The 22,695-nt window shown below is 43.2% G+C and overlaps 1 protein-coding gene across 1 annotated transcript; it reads left to right on the forward strand.

Moving 5' to 3' along the window:
• Positions 1-212: 212 nt before the first annotated feature.
• LOC135385870 (DNA topoisomerase 3-beta-1-like) lies at positions 213-22,443 on the forward strand. Its single transcript, XM_064615444.1, has 15 exons — positions 213-575; positions 3,685-3,762; positions 3,915-4,037; positions 4,178-4,345; positions 6,372-6,616; positions 7,170-7,370; positions 10,231-10,314; positions 11,921-12,041; positions 12,965-13,147; positions 13,477-13,686; positions 13,895-14,112; positions 15,623-15,803; positions 16,696-16,895; positions 20,085-20,190; positions 21,740-22,443. The coding sequence occupies exons 1-15, from the start codon at positions 342-344 to the stop codon at positions 21,950-21,952; spliced, it is 2,565 nt and encodes an 854-aa protein (XP_064471514.1). The 5' UTR covers positions 213-341; the 3' UTR covers positions 21,953-22,443.
• Positions 22,444-22,695: the final 252 nt, after the last annotated feature.

Consider the following 22,695-nt stretch of genomic DNA (forward strand, 5'->3'; position numbering starts at 1 on the left):
GCATTAGTACGGAACATGCCTGTATGATGGCGGCATAGTCGCGTAAAAACTTCTGGTGAAAACGTGTATTTTTCGAATGATTTTATGCTCCATGCACATTAAACATTAATACATAACAAAATTTGCTATAGTACAAAAATTATAACCAATCTAGAGCGAAGTACATTCAAGGTAACGTTAGTATATGCGTATATGCAGTCATACGTCATACAGCCCAGTTGAAAACCGAAACACAGGCAGCACCATTGTGCCGTCGCCGGTAAACGTGTGTTTGTGTCTGTGTTTATTAATGTTTGGTAATGCTTTCTTCGTAACCGCTGAAGTACTAAGTGTCTGAAAACATGAAGACTGTTTTGATGGTGGCAGAGAAGCCCTCGCTGGCGCAGTCTCTGGCGCACATTCTTTCTAATGGGAACATGAAAAGTAGGAAAGGCCTAAGTAATGCTTGTTCCGTGCACGAATACATGGGGAGGTTTCAAAACGAACCGGCCCGCTTTAAAATGACATCTGTGTGTGGTCATGTAATGACAACAGATTTCATCGGCAAGTATAATAGCTGGGACAAGGTAGACCCGGTAAGTGTGAGCCCCTGTGTTGTGGTACAACACGCAAGTTTGTGTGCCTTGTTTGTCGACATACATTTCTTCTTGAAGTCTCGTACATTATTATTTTCTGTTAAAAGTATCAAGGAGAATATAAAACGTATACACTGAATGAAGAGCAGTGTGCATAGAGAAAAGGGTCGTCGGATATGTACAGAAATGTAGACTTTATGGTATAGATATGGATAAACCATGTACTACATTCTCATTCGCATTACTGAACAAATGTATGTACATATTCGAAACTGCAGTGAGAGACGAAGTTAGCATGCGCATATACAGATACACATATATCTCTTGTAAAGCTTAATAACTAACAACAGCTAAAGAGTGTACACAAGATAGAATGCAGCCACACGTACAACTTAATGAGCCCCACCACAGTAAGGAGTCAACAGTGACACTATAATGTAGCGCCCAACGGGACTTCTAACTTCCACACTGAGTACAGCGAAACACTGTAGGCTCGTTCTCATAAGGAGTGTAAAAGTCAACTGGGCGACAGAAGTCAATCTCTCGTCTGCATGTAAACCAACATGTATCACCTTAAAAGGGAGATTGACACAGGGGAAGCAAGTGGCTAGTATGAGGTAGTTTAGACGACAGCTGTCTTCTGCTCGACCATGTAAACCGGAGGAGTCAATTCAGCCAGCAGGTGACACTTTGGTCAAATACTTTAACTGAATTCTTCAACACTCCCGTGTGCCTCAATCAATTATCATGCAAGCCGTCACCTGTCAACCTGCACGTCTAGTCGACTGAGGCTCTCGGTCGACATGCAGGTCCTTGTACGCACAGCTTATGAGGTAGAGACAGAACCTGTTTGAAACAACAAGAATTCATACATAATGAAGTTCAGTAACAATGAAAGAGTGGCTATGACCCTATTAGTGGTTATTTCGAACATAAGTTCTACAGGCTGCCTACAGTAAGCTTAATTCCTCAAAAAATCTAAGTTTCCCAAGTGTTCTAACATGATGAAAACAGGACTTAAAAACACGGGATGATGATTCATCGACATTCATCGACTTGAATTTCTCACCACCCCAAATGTCTTTTGCTCAGTCTGACTGAGCGAAGCCGTGTGGCATGCATGCAAGGATAGATACCTTTATAAAACACATACCAGACGATGTGCCGCAATGAATCCATTTAAAATTGTCGTACAAGAAACGAGGCCCAGAAACTATGATATGAAACCCTATTCATGCTAGTGGTATGCTCGCATGAGGACAAAAAAAGGGACAGTCACGTCTTGCTTATCTGTAACTCAACATGTCCCGGAGGTAAATGTTGGATACGTCAATGCAGTGGCGTATCTAGGGTGTGGCAGGTGTGGACAGGTGCCATGGGCGCCAGGTGAACAGGGGCGCCATTATGTGGTCGGGTGTGAATGTGCCAGGTCGGGCACTCAACCTGGCACATTCATAAATGATCTAAAGCACCCGCCATTAGAGAGGTTGTAGTGTGAAACGTAGTGCGGACCACACGAAAACGCATCCCCGAGGACATACAACAACAACAACTTTATTTTCGGCCTTGGAGAGTGGGGAGTTTCATCGCAACAGGCGATACTCTACCCCAGTGCTTGGTGGAATGGGGGGAATAAAATAACGAGCCCCTTTACAATAACGATCGAAGTCCGATGGTGTCCAGAAATGTCAGAAGAGATTTGAGCGCAGAGCGTTGCTGGGCTGGATTGGGCCAGGGACCAAGCAATTTCGGTAGGGAGAAAGGGCGAGAGTCCAGCTGACGAAGAGACTCGGAGAGTGTGGTTCGGGAAGGTTCGTAGTGAGGGCAATGAAGAAGAATGTGCTCCAGATCCTCAAGAGCACCACAGTGGCAGCAGGTGGGAGAATCAATTTGTCTCAAGCGGTAACTTCCATTACCGCTTCCATTACATTAACTTCCATGTTAACCACGAGGTAGCTAAACTGGGCGCGTGACGTATTTGACGAGAACGAGGCACCGTGAGCAAACCGAACCAGCTCAGTGAGCGACTGTCACGGCGGAGACCAAAGTAGCCTAAACAAAAGGGAAGATCCCACTCGAGACGTGACAGCAGCACTTGAGGATGTTTAGGTAGCAAGCCGATCGCAGCAGTGGGACTTTGAGAGAGATATCTGAGCAAGAAAATCGACCCGACGAAAAGAGGAGTTCGTATCGGGCGGACCAACAAGAGGGTCGACCTGAACCCGTGTGTCGGGCTGGGGCAGGTGTAAAGGTGTAGGGGCGATTTCGGCAAATTTTACACTTCCGATGTTGACGGCAACGATCTGTACGAAGAAATTTTGGACTGCAGAATGTTGCTCGCGAGGCGCACAGAAAACAAAATATCGAGACCCGAAGAGCTTCTTGAATTTATTGTTCACTATGGAGATGAGAATGTCTTCCTGAACCTTCGGGTTGCGGTCCAGATAATGCTTACGATCGCGGTTTCAATTGCCAGCTGTGAGCGGTCATTTAGCAAGCTTATACTTAGCAAGCTGATACTTTCGTAAGAGCATCAATGGGCCAGGACTGGATTTCCGACCTTGCTGTCCTAAGTGTTGAAGGATAAGAAACAAAAAAAAAATGATTTCAGTGACATTCTTGACAAATTTGCAGCAGCAAAAGCCAGAAAGGCTATCATGTGACATTAGTGGGCCATTTGCATGTGTAGTAGTTATGTGGACTTCATTAAAGTATTTACAAAACATGACCAACTGTGTCCTCGATATGTGCCTGAACAGGGGCGCAGACTCATTGGTTGCCATGGGCGCAGGTAGCTCTAGATACTGCGTCAATGTCACTGTCACATATAACAACATGAGCATTGTAACTTTTGTTATTTTGCTGCTAATGTGGTTCACACAGGTCTTTTATCAACTACATGTGAAGGCTTAGCAACACAATCACTTGGTGAATGAAACTTCAGCTGAGCACTTTGGTAGTGCTCTGGGGGTGTGCTACTGTCCTTTACACTGCTCGTAGGCAGAGCACTGGCAAAGCTACTGAGGACGGCATTGAGGAATTTCCGCAACGCCCGTGCATATGTGTCTTCATTTGGCGCACAACAATTCTTGCTTTCCTGCCATTTCAGGCCGAATTATTTAATGCGCCAACTGAAAAGAAAGAGTCCAATCCAAAACTTCAACTGCCTCGCTTCCTGGAGAAAGAAGTAAGTACACAAGTAGTTCTCTGTATAATAACTATGTGTGAGGTCACATACTCCTGTGTTTTCCACAAACTGTTATTCTCTTTCTAAAACTAATATTACGACGTGAAGTTGCATGCACTGTTACATTTCCTGATGTCAGGCTTCTGATCTAGGCCCAAGGCTGTGATTACCTTGTGCTGTGGCTGGATTGTGACAAAGAAGGTGAAAATATCTGCTTTGAAGTAATCAACATAGTCAAAGGTGCTCTCAGGAGGCCCCCTACACCTGGACAAAGAGTATGTGTGCTACAGCCATTGCTTCTGTTCCGGTCACTTCTCTTGTCCTCCCATATTTCTGCATTGCAAACTGTTTGTTTGACTTGTGTAGGTGGCATAGAGGGAGCAGAGTTGAATTGTTGCAATTGTACTTTCTGTAGATAATATTCCGAGCAAAATTCAGTGCCATCACTGATGTTGAAATAAAGGGTGCCATGGCTCGACTGATAGACCCAAACGAGAACGAAGCCCGATCTGTGGATGCACGCCAGGAATTGGATTTGAGAATTGGATGTGCTTTCACACGCTTCCAGACGAAGTACTTCCAGGTATGCATATGCCGAATAATTATTTGCTCTTGTGTACAAGTTGGGTGTTGTATTACTCTTTATAGTGAAGTTGGTCAGACCACTAAAAAGCTTCACTATATCAATGTCTTCACTATATCAATAGTTCATGACTGGGGTTCCAAAACATGGGGCCGCAGTGTTACTTCGCTATGTCCATATCCTTACTATGTACAGGTGCACTATAACACCTACAGGTTCTACTGTATGGGCACTGTTCCCATGACACTCACAAGTGAACAGATGAAATATCACTATCAGCAGCAACCACGACACATTATTTTATTGACTAATGGCTGTGTCTCACTAGCAACTTTTTCCTTTTGTACACATATTTCTTGCCTTTTGCGCATGTTCCTTGTATTTGACGTCCAGAATATACCCTTAAAAAGTGATGTTTAGCATCACTCGAAACCATGCTTCATTCACCACGTAGTCTATCAGCAGCACCATGTACAATATCTTTGCTGTGTGGTGTCTTGTCAGTTATATTTACAAAAACACCTTGAAAAGGCAGCCTGAGTGGTGCTGTGTGCTCCTGGAGATGAGACCCAATCCCCTGGCATGACATAATCAGGTCATGTTGCACAATACTGTTGGACAAAAACTAAAAATTTATGGAGGAATCCGTTACTGCTCCTTTGAGGGCATTGTGTCATGCTGGGAGCCATGTGTCACTGGGACTGTCATTGCCTTTGCAGCGGCTAACTTTATCTTAGGTAGATCTGCATCATTGTGCAACAAATCAGTTTTATCACTAGTAGCTCAGCACTACTGCTCATTAGTCACCAGGGTGTCTAACAGAAAAATTTCCGTATTCGGTTCTGGTTCAGTTCTGGAGTGCAGAAATAACGGTCCAAACAAGTTAATTCAGGTTCGTAGTGGTTCAGCGCTCTGCAGAAAAAGTTGCGCCAACATTCTCTGGTATTACGCTGGAGTGTGTGAAACAGGACAGGATGCAAGCTTTCCATTGAACACATTAAGTCAACAGCATTTTGACATCAAGCACAGATTTATTGAAGATATGCATGATGAGTTCATGACAATGCAAGTGTGCACGTGTGCTGTTGAACGCAAGCAGAAGTACTAAGAAAATGCTAGTAAAATAATGAGTACAGCTTTGATTAGTATAGTACCTACCTTTTGTGGTGCCCATTATTGCCTCAGGCCTACAGTAGGCAGATCAAGGTAGGAAAGAAACAAAAATAAGTTTTGTACTACAAATTATTAGAAACACCACTCGTAGCTGGGGCATGATCCAAACACAAAGACGCAGAGAGGATTACAAGCATTGTGTACAACATTCATGGGGACTTTTTTTTTGTTACATTTTGTAACATTTGCAGCATCTGAGTCAGTTTTAGCCCTGACTAGGGTGTCTTTCACACCTTTCATACCGGCGCTGTCCAGGCGCCTTGTGAAAGAAAACGATACGGCTGGACCGTTTGCCAAACTGGTTTGCAACAGTACTTTTCATTTGCTCAGGTTCGGTTTCAAGATGGCAAACAAAGAGTGGTTCAGTTCCGGTTTGGGGACAAATAGCGGTTCAGATCTAGTTTCCCGTTCCGTTCCAACACCGTGCCTTCACCATCTGACCACATCACTTATTTTGTTCAGCAATAGACATTATTCACTGGAGTGGCCTGATCTTGAATACAAAGGAAGTCTTGAGCAGAGTTGTGAGCAAATCGGCATGGGCTCTCTAAGGGAATGTGTGGCAGTCCGTTTGTGAGATCAAGAAGGCAGCAGTGGAGCTTATGATACTAATGACAGATAACCTCTTTCGATACTATGATCAGTGACTGGTTACAGCATTCGTCTCATATCTACAGGGAGAATGGTAGTACTGAAGGGAAAAGCACTTGAAACCCTAATTAAAGTTATGGTGTGATGTTTTTGTCATTATTGAATATCCACACCCCTTACACCTGTACCTACGATGCATGTGTCTCGTGAAAATTAGATAAGTTGTCAATCATTAAGCCCCATGCAATGCACATTCTTGTAGGGCAAGTATGGTAACCTGGACAGCTCTCTGATCTCTTTTGGTCCATGCCAAACACCTACTCTGGGCTTCTGTGTGGATCGCCATGACCGCATTCAGTCTTTCAAGCCTGAGCCCTACTGGGTACTGCAGGCACAGGTACAGCTTGGAGAGCGTACCTTCACCCTACAATGGGACAGGGGACGTGTGTTTGACAGAGAAGTAGCGCAAGTGTTTTTGACAAGGATCAACGGCATCAATGATGCAAGGTATGAGCAAGATGCGACATTAACTGCTGAGGTACTATCGAAAATAAAGCTACAAGATGTCACTAGTCTTTCTCAAGATACCTGAAAGTACACCTACTCAAAAACAGTAAAATCTTTGCTTCCGGGAACAAAAGCACGAAATTGAGCAATTGAACGCAGCACACAATGTTGTGATTGTCTGTAGCAGTCCCACTCTGGAGGTGTCCAACTCTAGGAGGTTACTACTGTATTGTCAAGTCTTAATATTCCAGAAAATATCAGCAATGTATCTGTGAATTTTCATACTTCTGTTGTGATTTGTCTGTTGCAATCAGTAATTCACTGTAGTTGCAGCCATTATATCTAGTATGACCACTTTGTGGAAAAGCACTGTTAGTGCACACAGCCCCACATTTTCAGAAATTTTGGAAACTTAAATCCTTATTTGTTTCCATTTGTTTCATCGAAGACAATATTTTTTTTTAGAGCATTGACGTTTTTCATGGTATGACACTATTGCACTGAACTGCGAGCAGTCACAACGTTATAGTATAATGTTACTTGTGTTGTGCAGGGTGGTTAGCGTAGTACAGAAGGAGAAGACCAAGGCACGCCCTCTGGCCTTGAATACAGTGGAGCTCATGCGGGCAGCCAGTTCTGGTCTTGGAATGGGACCACATCATGCTATGCAGGTTGCAGAACGCCTGTACACTCAAGGATATATTAGTTATCCTCGTACTGAGACAACCAGCTATCCAGACAGCTTTGACCTCAGGTAGTACATTCCTAGCATTGACTTGGTATGCAAAATAAGAAGGCTTCTGGGAGTTTGTCTCGTCTTAATTTTCGGGGTGTGAAGTATGGGCCTGTTTCTATAAGAAAGAGCACATGATGGAATTGGGCACAAATGCTTCATCCTTTTCTATACTGCTGTGCAAAATGAAATTTCCAAATTGAATTGACTCTCAGAAAATCAATTGATCACACAGACGCTGTAAATGGAGTTGGAATTACTTTCAGTTTCAAATCAATCTCAAATGCTCACAAAAAATGAAATTGAAATTACTTGCAAATATCTGGCTATGGAAAATTGCCTGTTGCCTTCCCTAGTAGCACAATTTGTTGCCGGAATGTTGTGGTAACGTTTTACTCAAACGTTGCAGAAACGTGGCTAATGTCCTTTTGAAAATCAGTTGTAGCAACGTTGCTGGAAAACATTTCTGCAGCATTCTGACAGCACTAGAAGCATGTTTCCACACTATTGTGACACTGTTACAGCAGTGTTCTTCAATGCACACACAATGCTGTGGCAACATTTGGGTAACGTTTTCGCTACATTATGACAGTATTACAGCCATATTTCTTTAAAGGAGTACAGAGGGCCATCCAAAAAAATTTCAGATTAGGACATCTGATGAAAGTGTGTGTGTCATTATACCGAATAGCGCGAAAGATTTTGATGTGTGCAATTTGTTTCCCAGAAAAAAACTCACATAAACACCGCACGCCTAAACGCCGCACGTTGCACAGGTAAAGGTATGCCAAACACGCTCAAGGTATAAGTGTTATACTGTCACGGAGCGAAATGGGCCTGCGATTCGTCGAATAAACAGCAAACGGTTTATTAAACTACTTGGTAGCAAAAGCACAAGAGTGATGGCTCTCTGAACACAACTGAGTCCAAAGAATGAATGCTCCAGCCTGGAGCGCACAAGCATTTAAAGGAGTACAGAGAGCCATCCAAAAAAATTTCAGGTTAAGACATCTGATGAAAGTGCGTGTGTCATTATACCGAATAGCGTGAAAGGTTTTCATGTGTGCAATTTGTTTCCCAGAAAAAAACTCGCATAAACATAGCTCCGCGCGTTCACCCTTAACTCGCCACTCCAGCTATAACAAGGATGAGGAGGAATGATGCCACGTCACCGATGATGGTATAAGGAGAACTCGTTCTGGTTCTCCGGTCAGTGGGGGTCAGCGCCTTGTCCCTTTGCCGCCGTAAACCTCTTTTGCCAGTTCTCCAGGAGAATTGGGGATAGAAGGAGCGGCCAAAGCATTACTGAGCAAGGAGAAAGGCTTTATCAGAACCCCGAACAGCCGAGTAGCAGAGGACAGCGGAGTAGCAGACAACATCTTTCTAGGCCAATCAGCGCGCGTTCTCCTTATAGCGTCAGTGCGAGGTTCCAGGCAGATCACAGGCTGGTACTGCTGTTCACCACTGTTGCGCACGGTCGCTAATTGCGGTGTATTTTAAATTCAATTTCTACGATAATTATGACTTCGTGGTGTAAATTGCTTCGCATGGTGCATCTCACTGGCCTACTTAACAGTTTTATAGGAAGAAAACTGGGTGTTAAAAATGACTTCTGTGCTACTTTAACACAACACAACATTTACGCAACAGTTATGCAACGTTCGTGCAACATTGTAAAGTGTTGCATCCATATTTGTTGAACACAGAACAATGATAGGGCAACATTTCATCAATATCATACTGCAACATTGCCCAAACATCACCAATGTTCACGACTTTAACTTCATTTGCAACATTCATTCGTAACACCCGAGCAACGTGTGTACAACACTGCAACAACATTGCTACACCGTATGTACACATTTTTCAATGCGTGACTACATAAGTGCTGTGCCCCTCCTGCCTGACTGGGGTTGGGGGAAACCTGTATTGCCATCAAGCAGGAGAGCTACCTATGGAGGTAGACTCTGCTGGGGAAACCGCTTGGGCGTCCCACTGGATGGAGCATATACTGAAACACAAACTGTTGGGGTACTTTCATTAGGTGTAGTGGGGCGTAAAGCATTTGTAACGGTGACGATGATGCATACTTGCAATTAACCCATGTATCTATAACGAGTCAACTATACCCAACAACATTCCTGACATCCCTTCCTGTCAAGTACCATGTTTTTAAGTCAGACTTGTACTACATGGGATATTAACTGAGAGGAATGGATGAGGCCCCCTCGCAAAACCTGGACACATTACGAATATGATGCCTGAAACGTTGTATTTCTTTTTTCAGAAACGTTGCTGTAATGTTGACTAAATGTTGCAAAAATACAATGCAAATGTTGCTTCCACATTGTATTTGTGTTTGAGAAATATGGATGTAACGCTGTTTCTACATTGCAGAAACATAAGACAACAGTTGCCTCGATGTTGTATTTGTGTTGGAAAAATATTACTGTAACGCTGTCTCAATGTTGTCGCAGCATAACACAAATGTTGCCTTAATATCGTATTGTTGGAAAACTATGGCTGTAAGGCTGTCTGAATGTTGCAGCAACATAACACAAATGTTGACTCAATATTGTATTTGTGTTGGAAAAATATTACTGTAACGCTGTCTCAATGTTGCGGCAGCATAACACAAATGTTGCCTCCATATTTTATTTGCATTGACGGAATATGATTGTGACATTGTCTCAATGTTGCAGCAACATAACACAAACATTCCTCCATGTTTTATTTGTGTTAAAGGAATGTGGCTGGGATGCTGTCTCAATGTTGCGGAAATGTTCTCCAGCATCGTTGCTGGCAGCAAACTATAAAGGGGACATTACCCACGTTCGTGCTATGTTTGAGGTATATGAGGTAATTTGTATTTCTCTGGCAGGGGCACTTTGAAGTTGCTTCAACGAGTTCCAGACTTGTCTTCTGATGTGGGAGACCTGCTGTCACGTGGAACTACACACCCCAAGTATGTTAGCGCATAGATTTCTTTATATTGTGATTCATGCACATGTATTAAATGGGATTTATTTAAAGTGATGCTTTATATGTGTGATCTGAGAAGTTGCCAGCATTCTCACTGTGACGTTGAAAACTAATTGAATATGAATGGTAACACTCAAATATTAAATTAGCATGTGCATCAACCAGCAAAGAAGAAGAAGGTAATATCGTAGTAGCATGATAACATTGAAATCTATAGGAAGTATTAGAGAACAGAAACAGTAAGGAGACGTGCAAAACTGTCCTATTAAAATACCGCACAGCTTCAAGATTCATTAATTTTTGTTACTGGGTGAGATGCAAGGCAGGTTTTTGAAGCTTTTCATTATGCACTGACTCAGAGCAAACAATAGAACCTTTAATATACGTATGCAAACTGATTTTTTGGCAACTGTCTTATTTTTTGGGCAAAACTATTGGTTCCATCAAATGCCCCCAAATCCCCCCCCCCCCCCTTGCTGAATGTGCTGAAAGCATACATTGAATTTTGTGCTCAATTAACAGGTGACACAATCTTTTGTGAGGTTCTTGGGTTACTTAGGGAAGGCTCACACAACGCAGATATTGCTGCTCGCAATATGGTGATAGTTGCAACTGTCAGCACACCGTTGCATCCGTACAGTGATGCGCTACACCAGCCAGGAGCGGATCCAGACCCATAGTGGGGGAGGGGAGAGAAGGCAATACAATGTATAAACTGACGTTTCGGAGGCGATCCCCCCTCCATGAATCCGCCACTGACACCAGCAGAATTTTTTTCCAATGCGTTATCCAGTGCTCATTGCAGCGACGGACATGCAGACAATTTTCTATGTCACTTTTGAATAAAGACTGAGGCAAAAGTCAATTTATTCTGTTGACAAAAAATTTTGACTACTCGGATCATTTGGACTGATTTGGACTCCTAGCAGTCCAAGCAATTGGTCGGTGACTGTACGTTTTTCAGAGGCAGGGTGTCTGCCAACCTGGAAAACAGGGTCAGGGAATTTTGATGCGATTGGAAAAGTCAGGGGATTGTCAGGGAACCCAAAATTCTTGTTTGTTGTTTTAAATCTGAATTCAATTCAATTCAGTTCAATATCTTAGGTCATGAACGGGTGAAATGTGTTTGTGCACTGATGTACACGCAAGTCTGTGCTTGTGAGAAGTGATGAACAAAACAAGAAGGATGCACAGAGTATGTCTATGTGTCTTCCTTGTTTTTTTTCATCACTTCTTACAAGCTATGTACCAACCTGCCCAGTATTTGTTGTTGTTGAGGTCTGTGCTTACCAGACCAACAGTAGTAAGCATCTCACAAGATCATGAACATGTGCACGCTAGTGGTCTGCAAAGAAATTGTTTAACGTCAGTGATAGTAATCGAGGAATAAACTGTGTTCAACCTAAATAATACTGGAAGCAGGAACTCTTTGGGGTTAGCATATCATATTGAATGACTCCAAATGCCATGCATAGTGCAAACACATCACACCCATATGCATCACATGCACATCACACCCTCCTGCTTTTGCAATATGTGCCAACTCATGCTCGAAAATGTGTGAAAGCGTTTGTCCTTTCTCAATGCAGAAAAGGGCACGATGCAGGGGACCACCCGCCTATAACTCCTACTAGAGATGCTAGCCGGTCAGACATGGACGCAGATTCATGGAAGGTTTACGATTACATCGCCAGGCATTTTGTAGCCACTGTAAGTTGAATAGGTCAGTGGTACCTGGTGTAGAAAATGTGTTCTTCCGATTTAATACAGCAAACGCTGCTTATATACAGGCATTATGTACGCTGCATATACAGGGTGTCCCAGCTAAATGTGAACTTTTTTTTTTTTTTGTATATATGTCACTTTTTTCAAGGTGAAGTCAGTTGCAATATAGCATATGCTGAAGGGCACTCCATAAGAGGGCACCAGCAAACTCCTAAATCAATCTCCTAATCAACTTTCAATAATTAACTTTTGAATTATAAAAGGTACGAATTTGTCACAACGAGAACACCTGGTCCCGTAGGTCACCTGATACTGTAGCCATTTTCAGAACAAAAATCCATTCGATGGATCGTCTGCAAAAAATTTGTGAAGGAACACAATGTTTTCTTTATTTTGTTCATTGTGCATCTCCATAGACGCATGTTCCTTCACTTCCAATGTGAGAGGGCAAAGGTGATATATAAATATTTTTTTTTAATCTGTTCGCATTTAGCTGGGACACCCTGTATATATATACACCTGATTTTTCAATGGGAATGGCCAGGTGAGAAAAGAAAAGAGAACATTTGACAAAAAAAAAAAGATAGAAAATTTGAGAATCGTGTGGTAAAACTAGCAGTAAATACGGATTCGCGAGAGAAGTACAATTGAGAAGCAGCACAACCACTTAGAGTCTCTGTGCAGTGGCGGGAATCAACAAAATTAAAGCAATTCAATCGGAAAGCCAAGACAACACTACTTTACATTGGCTTTTTCATTAACTACACGAATTGTATTTGGTGTAAGACTGGTTTTATTAGGCTTTCTCCGGTTCATACTTTGGGTAGGTTTTATTTGAGTATGACATTAACACTGCCGATATATCATGCTCCAGTCACTATCTTTATTTCTGCCATTGCTGTTTCCAGGTGAGTGAAGACCTCAAGTACATGCAAACGACGGCACAGTTCCAAGTGGGTGATGAAGGGTTTACTTTAACGGGGAAAAGCGTAGTGGCTCCAGGCTTCTCTCGCTTCATGCCTTGGCAGGGCATTGGTGCAGAAGAAGCTCTGCCACCCATTACCAGTGGTACGGCCTATCCACTGCAGCAGGTCTGTACATCACATCATGCTTTCTAATGTGTGCATTTAACTGGTAACCCAGTCGCTAACTGGTATGTTGGACTTCTGGAATCCATAAAAGCAGTCTAAATTATCAAGCAATCCAAATTTTATTTCAAAGGCATATTGTACGAAAACTTATTCCTTAAAAAAACTTCAAACTTGAACCCTATTTTTAAATGCCAGAGGGGCTTCAAAAGTTGTCACCATATGTGTGGCCCGACAAATGCTAGAAAATGCAAATTTTTGCAAGTGTTGCTGGACTTGCAATACTGCCAGAGGCTTTGTCCCTCATCACTTTCCTGTTGCTTGTGTTACAGATGAAGCTTGCTGAGCACAAGACGAGCCCTCCAGACTATCTAACAGAGTCTGAGCTGATCTCGTTGATGGACAAGCATGGGATTGGCACAGACGCTTCAATTCCAGTTCACATAAACAATGTCTGTCAGAGAAATTATGTCACTGTAGGCAGCGGACGTCGCCTCATACCGACGAATCTTGGGATAGTTCTAGTGCATGGCTACAGGAAGGTGAGTCTGTGCTGCAAGTGGAATAACTTAGTGTGGGATACAACAACAGTGGTACAACATAATGCCTAAGCACTTGCAAATGCACTTCCCACAAAGCTACTGTTTGTGTTTAGATGCCATCATGCTGTTCAAGCATCCTGGCAATCCTAGGAGTTCAAGTGTCCAGTTCTTTTTACGTGGTCTGCATTGCATCCACACCTTGTTTCAGATCGACCCCGACTTGATCATGCCAACGATGCGCGCTGCTGTTGAACAGCAGCTCGGATTAATAGCACAAGGACAGGTAGACTTTGATGCGGTGCTTGGCCATACCTTAGCGGTTTTCAGGCTCAAGTTCTGCTACTTTGTCACCAGCATACAACAGATGGATGACCTTTTTGAAGTTACCTTCACACCCCTCTCCGAGAGTGGGAAGCCTCTGTCCAGGTAGCTGCTTTTCTGCATGAGATGTTCAGAATAATATTTATGTAGATCGTAGATTCTTAGAATCATCTTAGAATAACCTTTATGCGAGATCCCCAAGATCCTGCTATGTGTTTTATGACACACTAGAGTTTCTGCTCAAGAACCCTCGCATGCGCCTTTGAACCTTTCGAACGCACTGCAAGAACCCTCGCTGAGCATGGAAAAACCGTCTAGTCACAGTGCCATAAAAAAAAAACATATCTTAGAGTTTGTATCAATTGTTCTTCTGTTTTATGACACACTAGAGTTTCTGCAAGAACAATTGATACAAACTCTAAGATATGTTTTTTTTTTATGGCACTGTGACTAGACAGTTTTTCCATGCGCACATTTCTTACAATGTTTACATGAATCAATTTGTCTAGCAGTCTGAATCTTTAGTAGAAGACAAGAGTTCAGGTCACGGTGTGGTTCAAGTATTACTAAGACTTTGCTGCAGTGTGAAGCATTTTTGTGTTCTGCTGATCGAATTCTCCCAACTTTTCCTCTGATGATACATGCATTTCACATAGATTGGGTTTCTGGTTTTTGATTATTTACTATATTTTTCGAGGTATTGCGAGGTAGGGCGAATATTGGTGAGCCAGAAAACTTAGGACCGATTCACACGATGCAACTTTAGTTGCGCCACAAAGTTGCACCGTGTGATCGCGAAGCTCTGGTTGCGCAACTCGAGTTGCAGGAGTTGCACAGCCGATCGCTTCACGAGCGATTTCTCCTGCAACTCTAGCTGCAACCTGTCAATCACACGGCTCCGCCTTGCAAGCGCGACCAATCGGGAAGACTTCCATGTGTCAGTTATTGCAGCGGCAGTACGCGAGACGATGAAATTATCACTGACCAGTGGAAATTATGCAAAATTATCAAACGCGCAATGGATTGAAGTCGTAACGAGCGGAAGTCGCAGTGGGATTGGACGAAAATCATGACAATGACGTTTTTTCGCACCATCTGGCAAGCTCAGTGTCAACTACGGCACTCAGAGTTGCTCGCCGTATGAAAGGGACCTTTTTGGTGCAACTTCGGTTGCGCGCAACTGTAGCGGGAACAGAGTTGCAGCAAAAAGTTGCATCGTATGAATCGACCCTTATTCTGTTATCTCATTGTGTTATAGCCAACCCAGTCTCGTACTACTGTAATTTGGTTTTGCATTCATTTTTCCCACATTTTGGGAGCTCTCAAAAATAATAATTACAGAAAACTGGGAACCCTAGACTTAGCTAATCATGTCAATCACACGTGGAAACACGTGAACGTGCGTTGTGACACTGCACAAGATGTGCGCTGTTTTATAACGGGAATTTCTGCATGCACCTTAGCTGCAAGCTTCGATTTTTTCCATATTTAATCTTGCCTGCATATATATGTAATGTCATCTTTCATTCATTCTTTCTTTCTTTCTTTTTCTTTTTTCTAGTTGCTAGTTACATTATCTATGTCTGGAGCATGCCCTACTCTTTCTTATCTGCAGGTGTGGGAAGTGCCGCAGGTACTTGAAGCTGGTAGCTAGTAAGCCAAGCCGTCTGCACTGTGGCCAGTGCAACGAGACACATGCCATTCCACAAACAGGGAATGTGCGCTCATTCCGTGAGATCCGTTGTCCACTGGACGACTTTGAGCTGCTCCAGTGGAATGGAGGGGCAAAAGGCAAAGTGAGTCGCCCCTCCTCATTAAGCACTAAACTGCAGTTGGATTGTCAGTTGCATTTTCAAACCTTGTACAGTGCCTCGACCCTGTCCAATCGTCTGAAATGCTAGTTTGATACAACTTCAACTGTGTTTCGGAATACAAGACGAGCTACTTCATGATGCACTGATGGAAAGTATGTCTGCAACCATTCGATGCGGTGATGTGATCAGTTGCTGTGTGGTACATAGTGGGAGTGCAAATTGACTGGCAGGCTTCAGTAAATATGACTTTCAAAATGTAGAGCACTACCCTGTGCTGTCTGCTTCTGCAACTCGTGACCCGATACAATGCAGTAAAAATTTGGGAATATGTCAGACAACAATGTTGCCGACTGCCTCCATCATCAACATCGATCTTTTCTGCCGTGAGCATGTACACAGCCTTTCTACTACACAATGTCTTATCGTTTAACGTGGTGACATGGAGCTTGCTCCCCAAGAAGTGCCCTATAATGCTTACATGCCAATAGTTGGAAATTATAAGCTAACAGGAACCTGAGCAGAGGTGGACATTTTTTGCTCATCACATGTGCCATCTACGGCCATCAGCATTGATGAGAATGAGCAAGACAAACTTGTACATATGTACAAGGTCAATATACAAGTAACATGATCAAGAAGTGCTGAGTTTAGACTGAAGATGGCATTGATGGCATTATCTGAGTGATAAAATATGCAGCTACAAAACAACTACATAACATCATTTGTAGGAGATTCTGCTTGCATTTTGAGTTCATTACAAGTTTGATTATGCAAAGCGTTCACTTACAATGATGGCTGTTGATGAGATTAGTATAAATGTAAGAGGAACCATGTTTTATTAGCTATTTTTATTTTTGTTATTTTTTCCTTGCAGAGTTACATTTTCTGTCCATATTGCTACAACCATCCCCCCTTCAGAGAAATGGGTAGAGGCTCTGGATGCAATTCCTGTGCTCACCCCACATGTCCGCAGTCCATGCTGGCGCTGGGAGTATGTGCCTGTCCTGGCTGCCCCACTGGAGTTCTGGTTCTGGACCCTGCCTCATCTCCACGCTGGAAAGTTGCGTGCAATAGGTGATTATACATTTTCTGAGTTTTCTATTCCCATTCCTGATTTGACGTCTCATGAAGGGCTACTCCAACCTTGAGTCTAATACCTCTGTCAGACGGGCGCACATACGGTTAGAGTTTACGGCATTAAAACAAGACATAGCTGAAATACGGCCTAAAACCCTAGGAGGCTGCAAGACATTATTCGTGAAGGTGTTTTGCTGATGATGTCTACACTGATAAACATATCTGTGAATGTTGTATGCAATGTAATGAAATCACATTTGTTCTCACTACGTATAAGTACTCAGAAACAACGTTTGGATGGCGCTTAGGCGATTTGAAAAATACAGCAGCAAATGACATTTGTTTTGGATGCTTTGTTGTGCACGCAAAATTTTGGATGCAGACAACATGGACACAGTGGTTCAAGGGTACCACTACGAACTGACGAGATAAAATGAGAAGCAAAGCGCAAGAATGCATCAGAAAAACTCCACGCATTGAACGCGAAAAGAGTTGACAGAACGTTACGTCTCATAAAAATGTTTTATTTTGGATTGAAGGAAATATGTGACTTCTTGTTCATGGCGTTTGGTGGTTCATGGACTTTGGCAGTTTCGAGAGTATTCTGTAAATTGCCTTGCAGGAACTCCATTGCCCTTACATCTCAGTTCTGCTGCAAAGGCAGTATGGCTGATTGTCTGGCAAGAAGTTAATGACCATGTGCACTTAAGGCCATAACCATTAAGTCCGTAAGTGTGCCTGTCTGACAGGGGTACAGTCGCCGACCGATTTTTTGGACCCTGATTTTTCGGACATGCTCGATTATCCAGACTCATTCGCGGAACGGCCGCGGACCCCATAGAGTAGATGTATAAGAACGCCCAAAATTTCGGACGCCATGCAGCCCAGTCGCTCGGTATTTCGGACTCTGTTTGCCCAACCAGCCAGTTTCTCTCTTTGGGTGTCGGAAAATGTTGGTATCCTCCGAAATTCATATCAAAAGAAATTAACCAACTAAAATATTGAGGCAAACAAATAGGCAAGGACTGTTCATTTTTCATTCCTCTGAGTAGAACAAGTCTATGGTAACACATTTGCGTCTTCGTTTTTTAGCCAACAGCTTGATTCAGAAGGCGCAGGACGCGCTGCCCGCCCGCGAGTTGCGCGACAGCGCTGTAAGGCGAGCTTCACCTAAAGCACACATGCGTTATGTGGAGCCGACTTGCAGACTTGATGACGGCAGTGTCTCTGTCAGTGTACAGTGACGAAATGTTGCTTCGGGAAATAGAAGCTGATGTTATCAGGCATAGCTGGAAGTGCGTTAGGGAAGCATCGACAAATTTTTCCAGCCTGCTAGTGCTTAGTAAAGTTTATTTCGATGCAGAAATCGTTTTTTCGGACTGCTCGATTATTCGGACTTTTGCGCGATCCCCGCCCAGTTCGAAAAAATCGGACGGCGTCTGTATCAGTCAACCCTGTGTTCCTAGCTCTATGCTGTCAGAAAATAGAGCTGCCAACTAACTTTTCAGGAGCCATAAATTGGTCTGAATTATGAGTAGTCGAAAGCAGTCTCGATGGCCATAATTTTTGGGCTGGATATATCTACAGTCAAAAGAAGTAATTTCCTTCACTTGCGCTATTGCGGTGCTGGATGAAAGTGCCCAGAATTCTGCAGGTAATAACCGAAACTGTGAAGACAAAATGTGACGTGTGTGCAAAACGATGATCACCAGCCAGACATGATGACATTTCTTGAGTGAATCAACTTGAACCACCGTGAAGAAATTGTGCGATACATACAAGGTGGCCTACATTATGGGGAGAGGGGCTTTAGCCCCCTAAGCCTCCACCGCTCACTGTGCCCCTGGTGTGAAGTGAATGGTTCTACTTCTTGTCTGGATATACCGTATTTTCCGCTGTATAACATGCACCCTTTAAAATTAGCAAAAATTTTAAAATCTTTGGTTCATAACACGCACCGCTGTAAAACGCGCACCACATTCATGCAATTTCCAGTTCTTTACTCTTGGAACTAGGCTCGTATCGCTCCTATTGTGCAGTGCTAGACAAAGGTTTACGGAACACGTTCGGGCGCGTTCTTTCTTGAGAGTGACACACTAGCAGCGAATGGTACCATACGACTTACAAATGCATCATTGTGTTACCTAGGCACATGTCTGTAAGTCTATACGGTCACATTCGCTGCTAGCATATGACTCTGAGGAAGGAATGTGCTGGGGCGTGTTCTGTAAACTTTTGTCCAGCACTGTACATAGCAACAGCGGCACACATGCCAAGCACAAGTACCAGTTATTACTTATTATAATTATCATTTATTATTTATTTGTATTATTATTGTTACTATTATCGTTTATTTACCTACAAGGTATGGCCTCAGTTTTAAAGTACAGGTCTGTTACCCAAGTGGTCATCTAGAGAACATGAGGTCACGTGAAAACACTAGGGCACACTAATATTCCAAAGTCACCTGGGGTCTCTGACTCTCAGTTGACTCATGCCTGCTATACCGCCCTCAGCCAGGAGCAATGTCGCTGCAAAGGGAAGCTGCTTTCCATCCAGGACCTAAGAAGCCTAGTGTCCCTTATTTGTCGGAGGTCTACCCCCTCATAACCACCTAAGAGGTGCCGCATTGAACCACCCCACACGTGGCTACGGTATCCCTAGGCTACAAGTCGCCCGAGGTCCTCCTAAAAGTGCTCTTCTGAGAAAAGTGCTGCTCTTCTGAGAAAAGTGTCAACTCTCACGATGCATTTCTCAGATCACAAAGCACTCGTTGTCACGCTATGTCAGGGACAATGAAATAAAGTAGACTAAGTAGAAACGCTGTTGAAAGTCCTTTAATCACCATTTGTGAACGATGTAGCGATGAAAGTGTCTACACTGCCCCTCAGCTGCCGCTGCTAATTCGTGTTCAATCCAAGCGTTAACTGTCCCTCAATTTTTCTCATTAACATCTGAGTCAGTGTCACTAAATCTGTAACAATTAAGTCATACAGCCAGTTCAGGCCTTACCCCATATACCTAAGCAATAAAATATCTGTGTCGCTCAGCACAGCCAGAACTGTGTCCCGTGTGGTATATATAATCTTGCTGCTCTCTGTTTATTTTTTAATCCACAAATGGTTCCATTAATTTGTTGTAAAAAAAATTGTCGCTCACCGCGATCAATGTCGTCATTTTTTTCAGGTGCGACGTTATCATACAGCTGTGTGAAGATGCTAGAAAAATATCTGTTGAAGATGAACAGTGTGACGAGTGTGGGAGTCAAATGGTCAGCGTAGAATACAAGCTCGTAAGTGGAACTGTTTCCTTACTATGACTGAGTAACATGCAGCATCAACAGTGTCCTTACTGTAAGTCACATCAGGCTCAGTTAATTCAAGATCAGTGTCTGTTACCATGTATTTGTGCACAGATACAGATGGCGCAATACACTTTTCACTAATCTTTTTTTACGCCATGAGATAGACTTTGGGTATCAAGTAGCCTAAATTTGAAGTCAGAGGGGTTGTGGCAGTTTGCACAAGGTTAGGATGAATACATGGATAAGACCATTTCCTTTGACCATCGAAACTGAAAAAAAAATCTAGGTTTTATGTCGAAAGTGTGTAGTGCAGATAAACCTACAAAAAAAATGTGCCTGTGTGCAAGGCAAACTACATAACACCAGACCTTATTCTGTGCAAGTTAAATATGCTAGAGGGATGTGGTCATTTGAACACGTTTGAATTTGCACATTAATTTGAATTTGAACAGTTTGAAGTTTTTTGAATTACAAGGCATTACCCATACACTAGGAAGAAACCTTTACCAGAAAGTTACTACTGTAGAAAAAAACTGGCACATATGATGCAAGTTACAGTGGCATCATATCAACGACAGCAGCAGAGCTGTTTATTTGGGAGAGGTTACGACAATGACTTCTACTGCCGACAAAATCGGACAATACTGTGAGGTTTGTCAGCAATATGTATTATTCAACACTATCATTCCACCATACTTCATACTATATAGCTTTAATTTAGAAATCTGGGATTTTAAACGATGGGTTCTTAACAGTGGGATATTGTGGTATCCTCCATTTTACGCTTGCCTGTCACTGTGTGCATGGTTCGCCCTGTTGATAGTGGTCTGCAGCACTTCCATACGTACACTCGCTACGACGACTCATAATGCCTCTATTCATCTCCGCACACACCCAGTACCATCACTACTGTTGCTGTGGGCGGCGAGAAACCGGTATGCGCGCAGCAGAACTCTTCACATGCCCTGACATATGAAGCGGCTGCCGCTGCCACTTTTTACAGCAGCAGCTGTTAACGGGGAAGGTTAAAGGAGATCACTGTGTCTGTGTGGCAAAATCCTCCTCACCTCTCCGCTCCAGAGAGGAGGAAAATAGAGCAGAGAGATGCGCGCGCAGGTGCAGAAAGGACAAGCTGCGCTAGAGAGCGGTGTCTGTTTGCAGGACATGGGGATCAAAACGAAGCACATATTAGGTAGCCTTAACACATCGAAAGCATTCGACAAAAGCAAAACAAAAAACTTTCAAATTCAAGACCATCACCGTGATGTAAGCCACTGCAAAGGAGCCAGGTGCTCGGCGTACCCTGTTTACGGAAATGTTAACGTAAACACATTCCAATCTGTTAAATCTCTTGTGATCCTTCTGATTCTTCCTACTAAACTGGCGCCGTGATAATAATGGGTTTTAGTGTACAGTGTATCGTACTCTTCGCCTTTGCGTACGTAAGGAATAGTGTTGGTGGGTCTGCGCATTGCGCATTGTTTTATGCTGCTGTGGGTTTTACAAATGTCACAATGCACCCAACATTTCTGTGTAGGAGAAAACTAAACTGCCTGGTGCTCAGACAGAGGCCACTGGTTGCATTTTCTGTGACCCATCTCTGTCACCGCTGGTGGAGAGGCACCAAGCCCTGCGGCCAAGGCACAATGGCCCACGCCGAGGTGGTGGAGGACGTGGAGCAGGACGACGAGGCCGTGGACGGCCAAAACCAAAGGACAAAATGGCTCAGCTGGCAGCATACTTTGTTTGATGTATCGTGGTGCACGGCGAGTAGCCTGCACAGGGGTGATGTGCAAACTGACAGGATCTACATGATCAAACTACAAAGTGTTGATTGTGACTGTACTCTTGGGTGTCGTGTCTGGTGTATAGCATTTAGGTGTCTTTCTTTCACTACACAGTGAGCTACTAGGAGAGACATTACTGAGCCTCTGGTGAGCTTATTATTGTCATCGTCAATATGTTTTATAAACCCGTATAATGTTAGAGATGCCACAGTTGCAACTAAATTTCATTTTGAAGCACTCGACATTTTAATTTAAAACAGTGAGAAAACATGCAGTGTGGTGTCAGAAATCGTATTTTTCTTCTTTAATATTTTCTGTATGTCAGCTCTGCTATCAGATCTGTCTCTATAAACCCAAAGATCTCTTCTATGTTACATTCATGTGCAGCAAAGCTAAGGATGCAGACAGGGCAATATATCCTCTCTTCCATAAAAATATTTGACTGATAGGTCCACTTTGTGTGTCCGTGTATGCTCCATTTCATGCAGGTGTAGCTGGTCCTAGTGTGTAGAAAGTCTAGAAACGAATAGCTCCCCCTCTTTTGTTATAAATCCATCTATCAAGAATTCTTGTTGAATCATACACAACCACTCAGCCATGTTGTGTACTGTCCTGCTGGTGTGTTGGGATCGGAGGTGTTCCAGCGATTGCTTTTCTGGATAATTAGCACCTCCTCATTACTGCGATACATGAAAATTAAATGGGT

This window comes from Ornithodoros turicata, chromosome 2 (assembly GCF_037126465.1).
Source record: "Ornithodoros turicata isolate Travis chromosome 2, ASM3712646v1, whole genome shotgun sequence".
NCBI classification, from domain to species: domain Eukaryota; kingdom Metazoa; phylum Arthropoda; class Arachnida; order Ixodida; family Argasidae; genus Ornithodoros; species Ornithodoros turicata.

Excerpts from the sequence above, each read along its gene's own strand:
- LOC135385870 (XM_064615444.1), top strand. The coding sequence starts at position 342 with ATGAAGACTGTTTTGATGGTGGCAGAGAAGCCCTCGCTGGCGCAGTCT. Across the intron at positions 4,346-6,371 it reads TCCAGACGAAGTACTTCCAG|GGCAAGTATGGTAACCTGGA; the intron begins GTATGCATATGC and ends ACATTCTTGTAG. Across the intron at positions 13,148-13,476 it reads CGGCCTATCCACTGCAGCAG|ATGAAGCTTGCTGAGCACAA; the intron begins GTCTGTACATCA and ends CTTGTGTTACAG.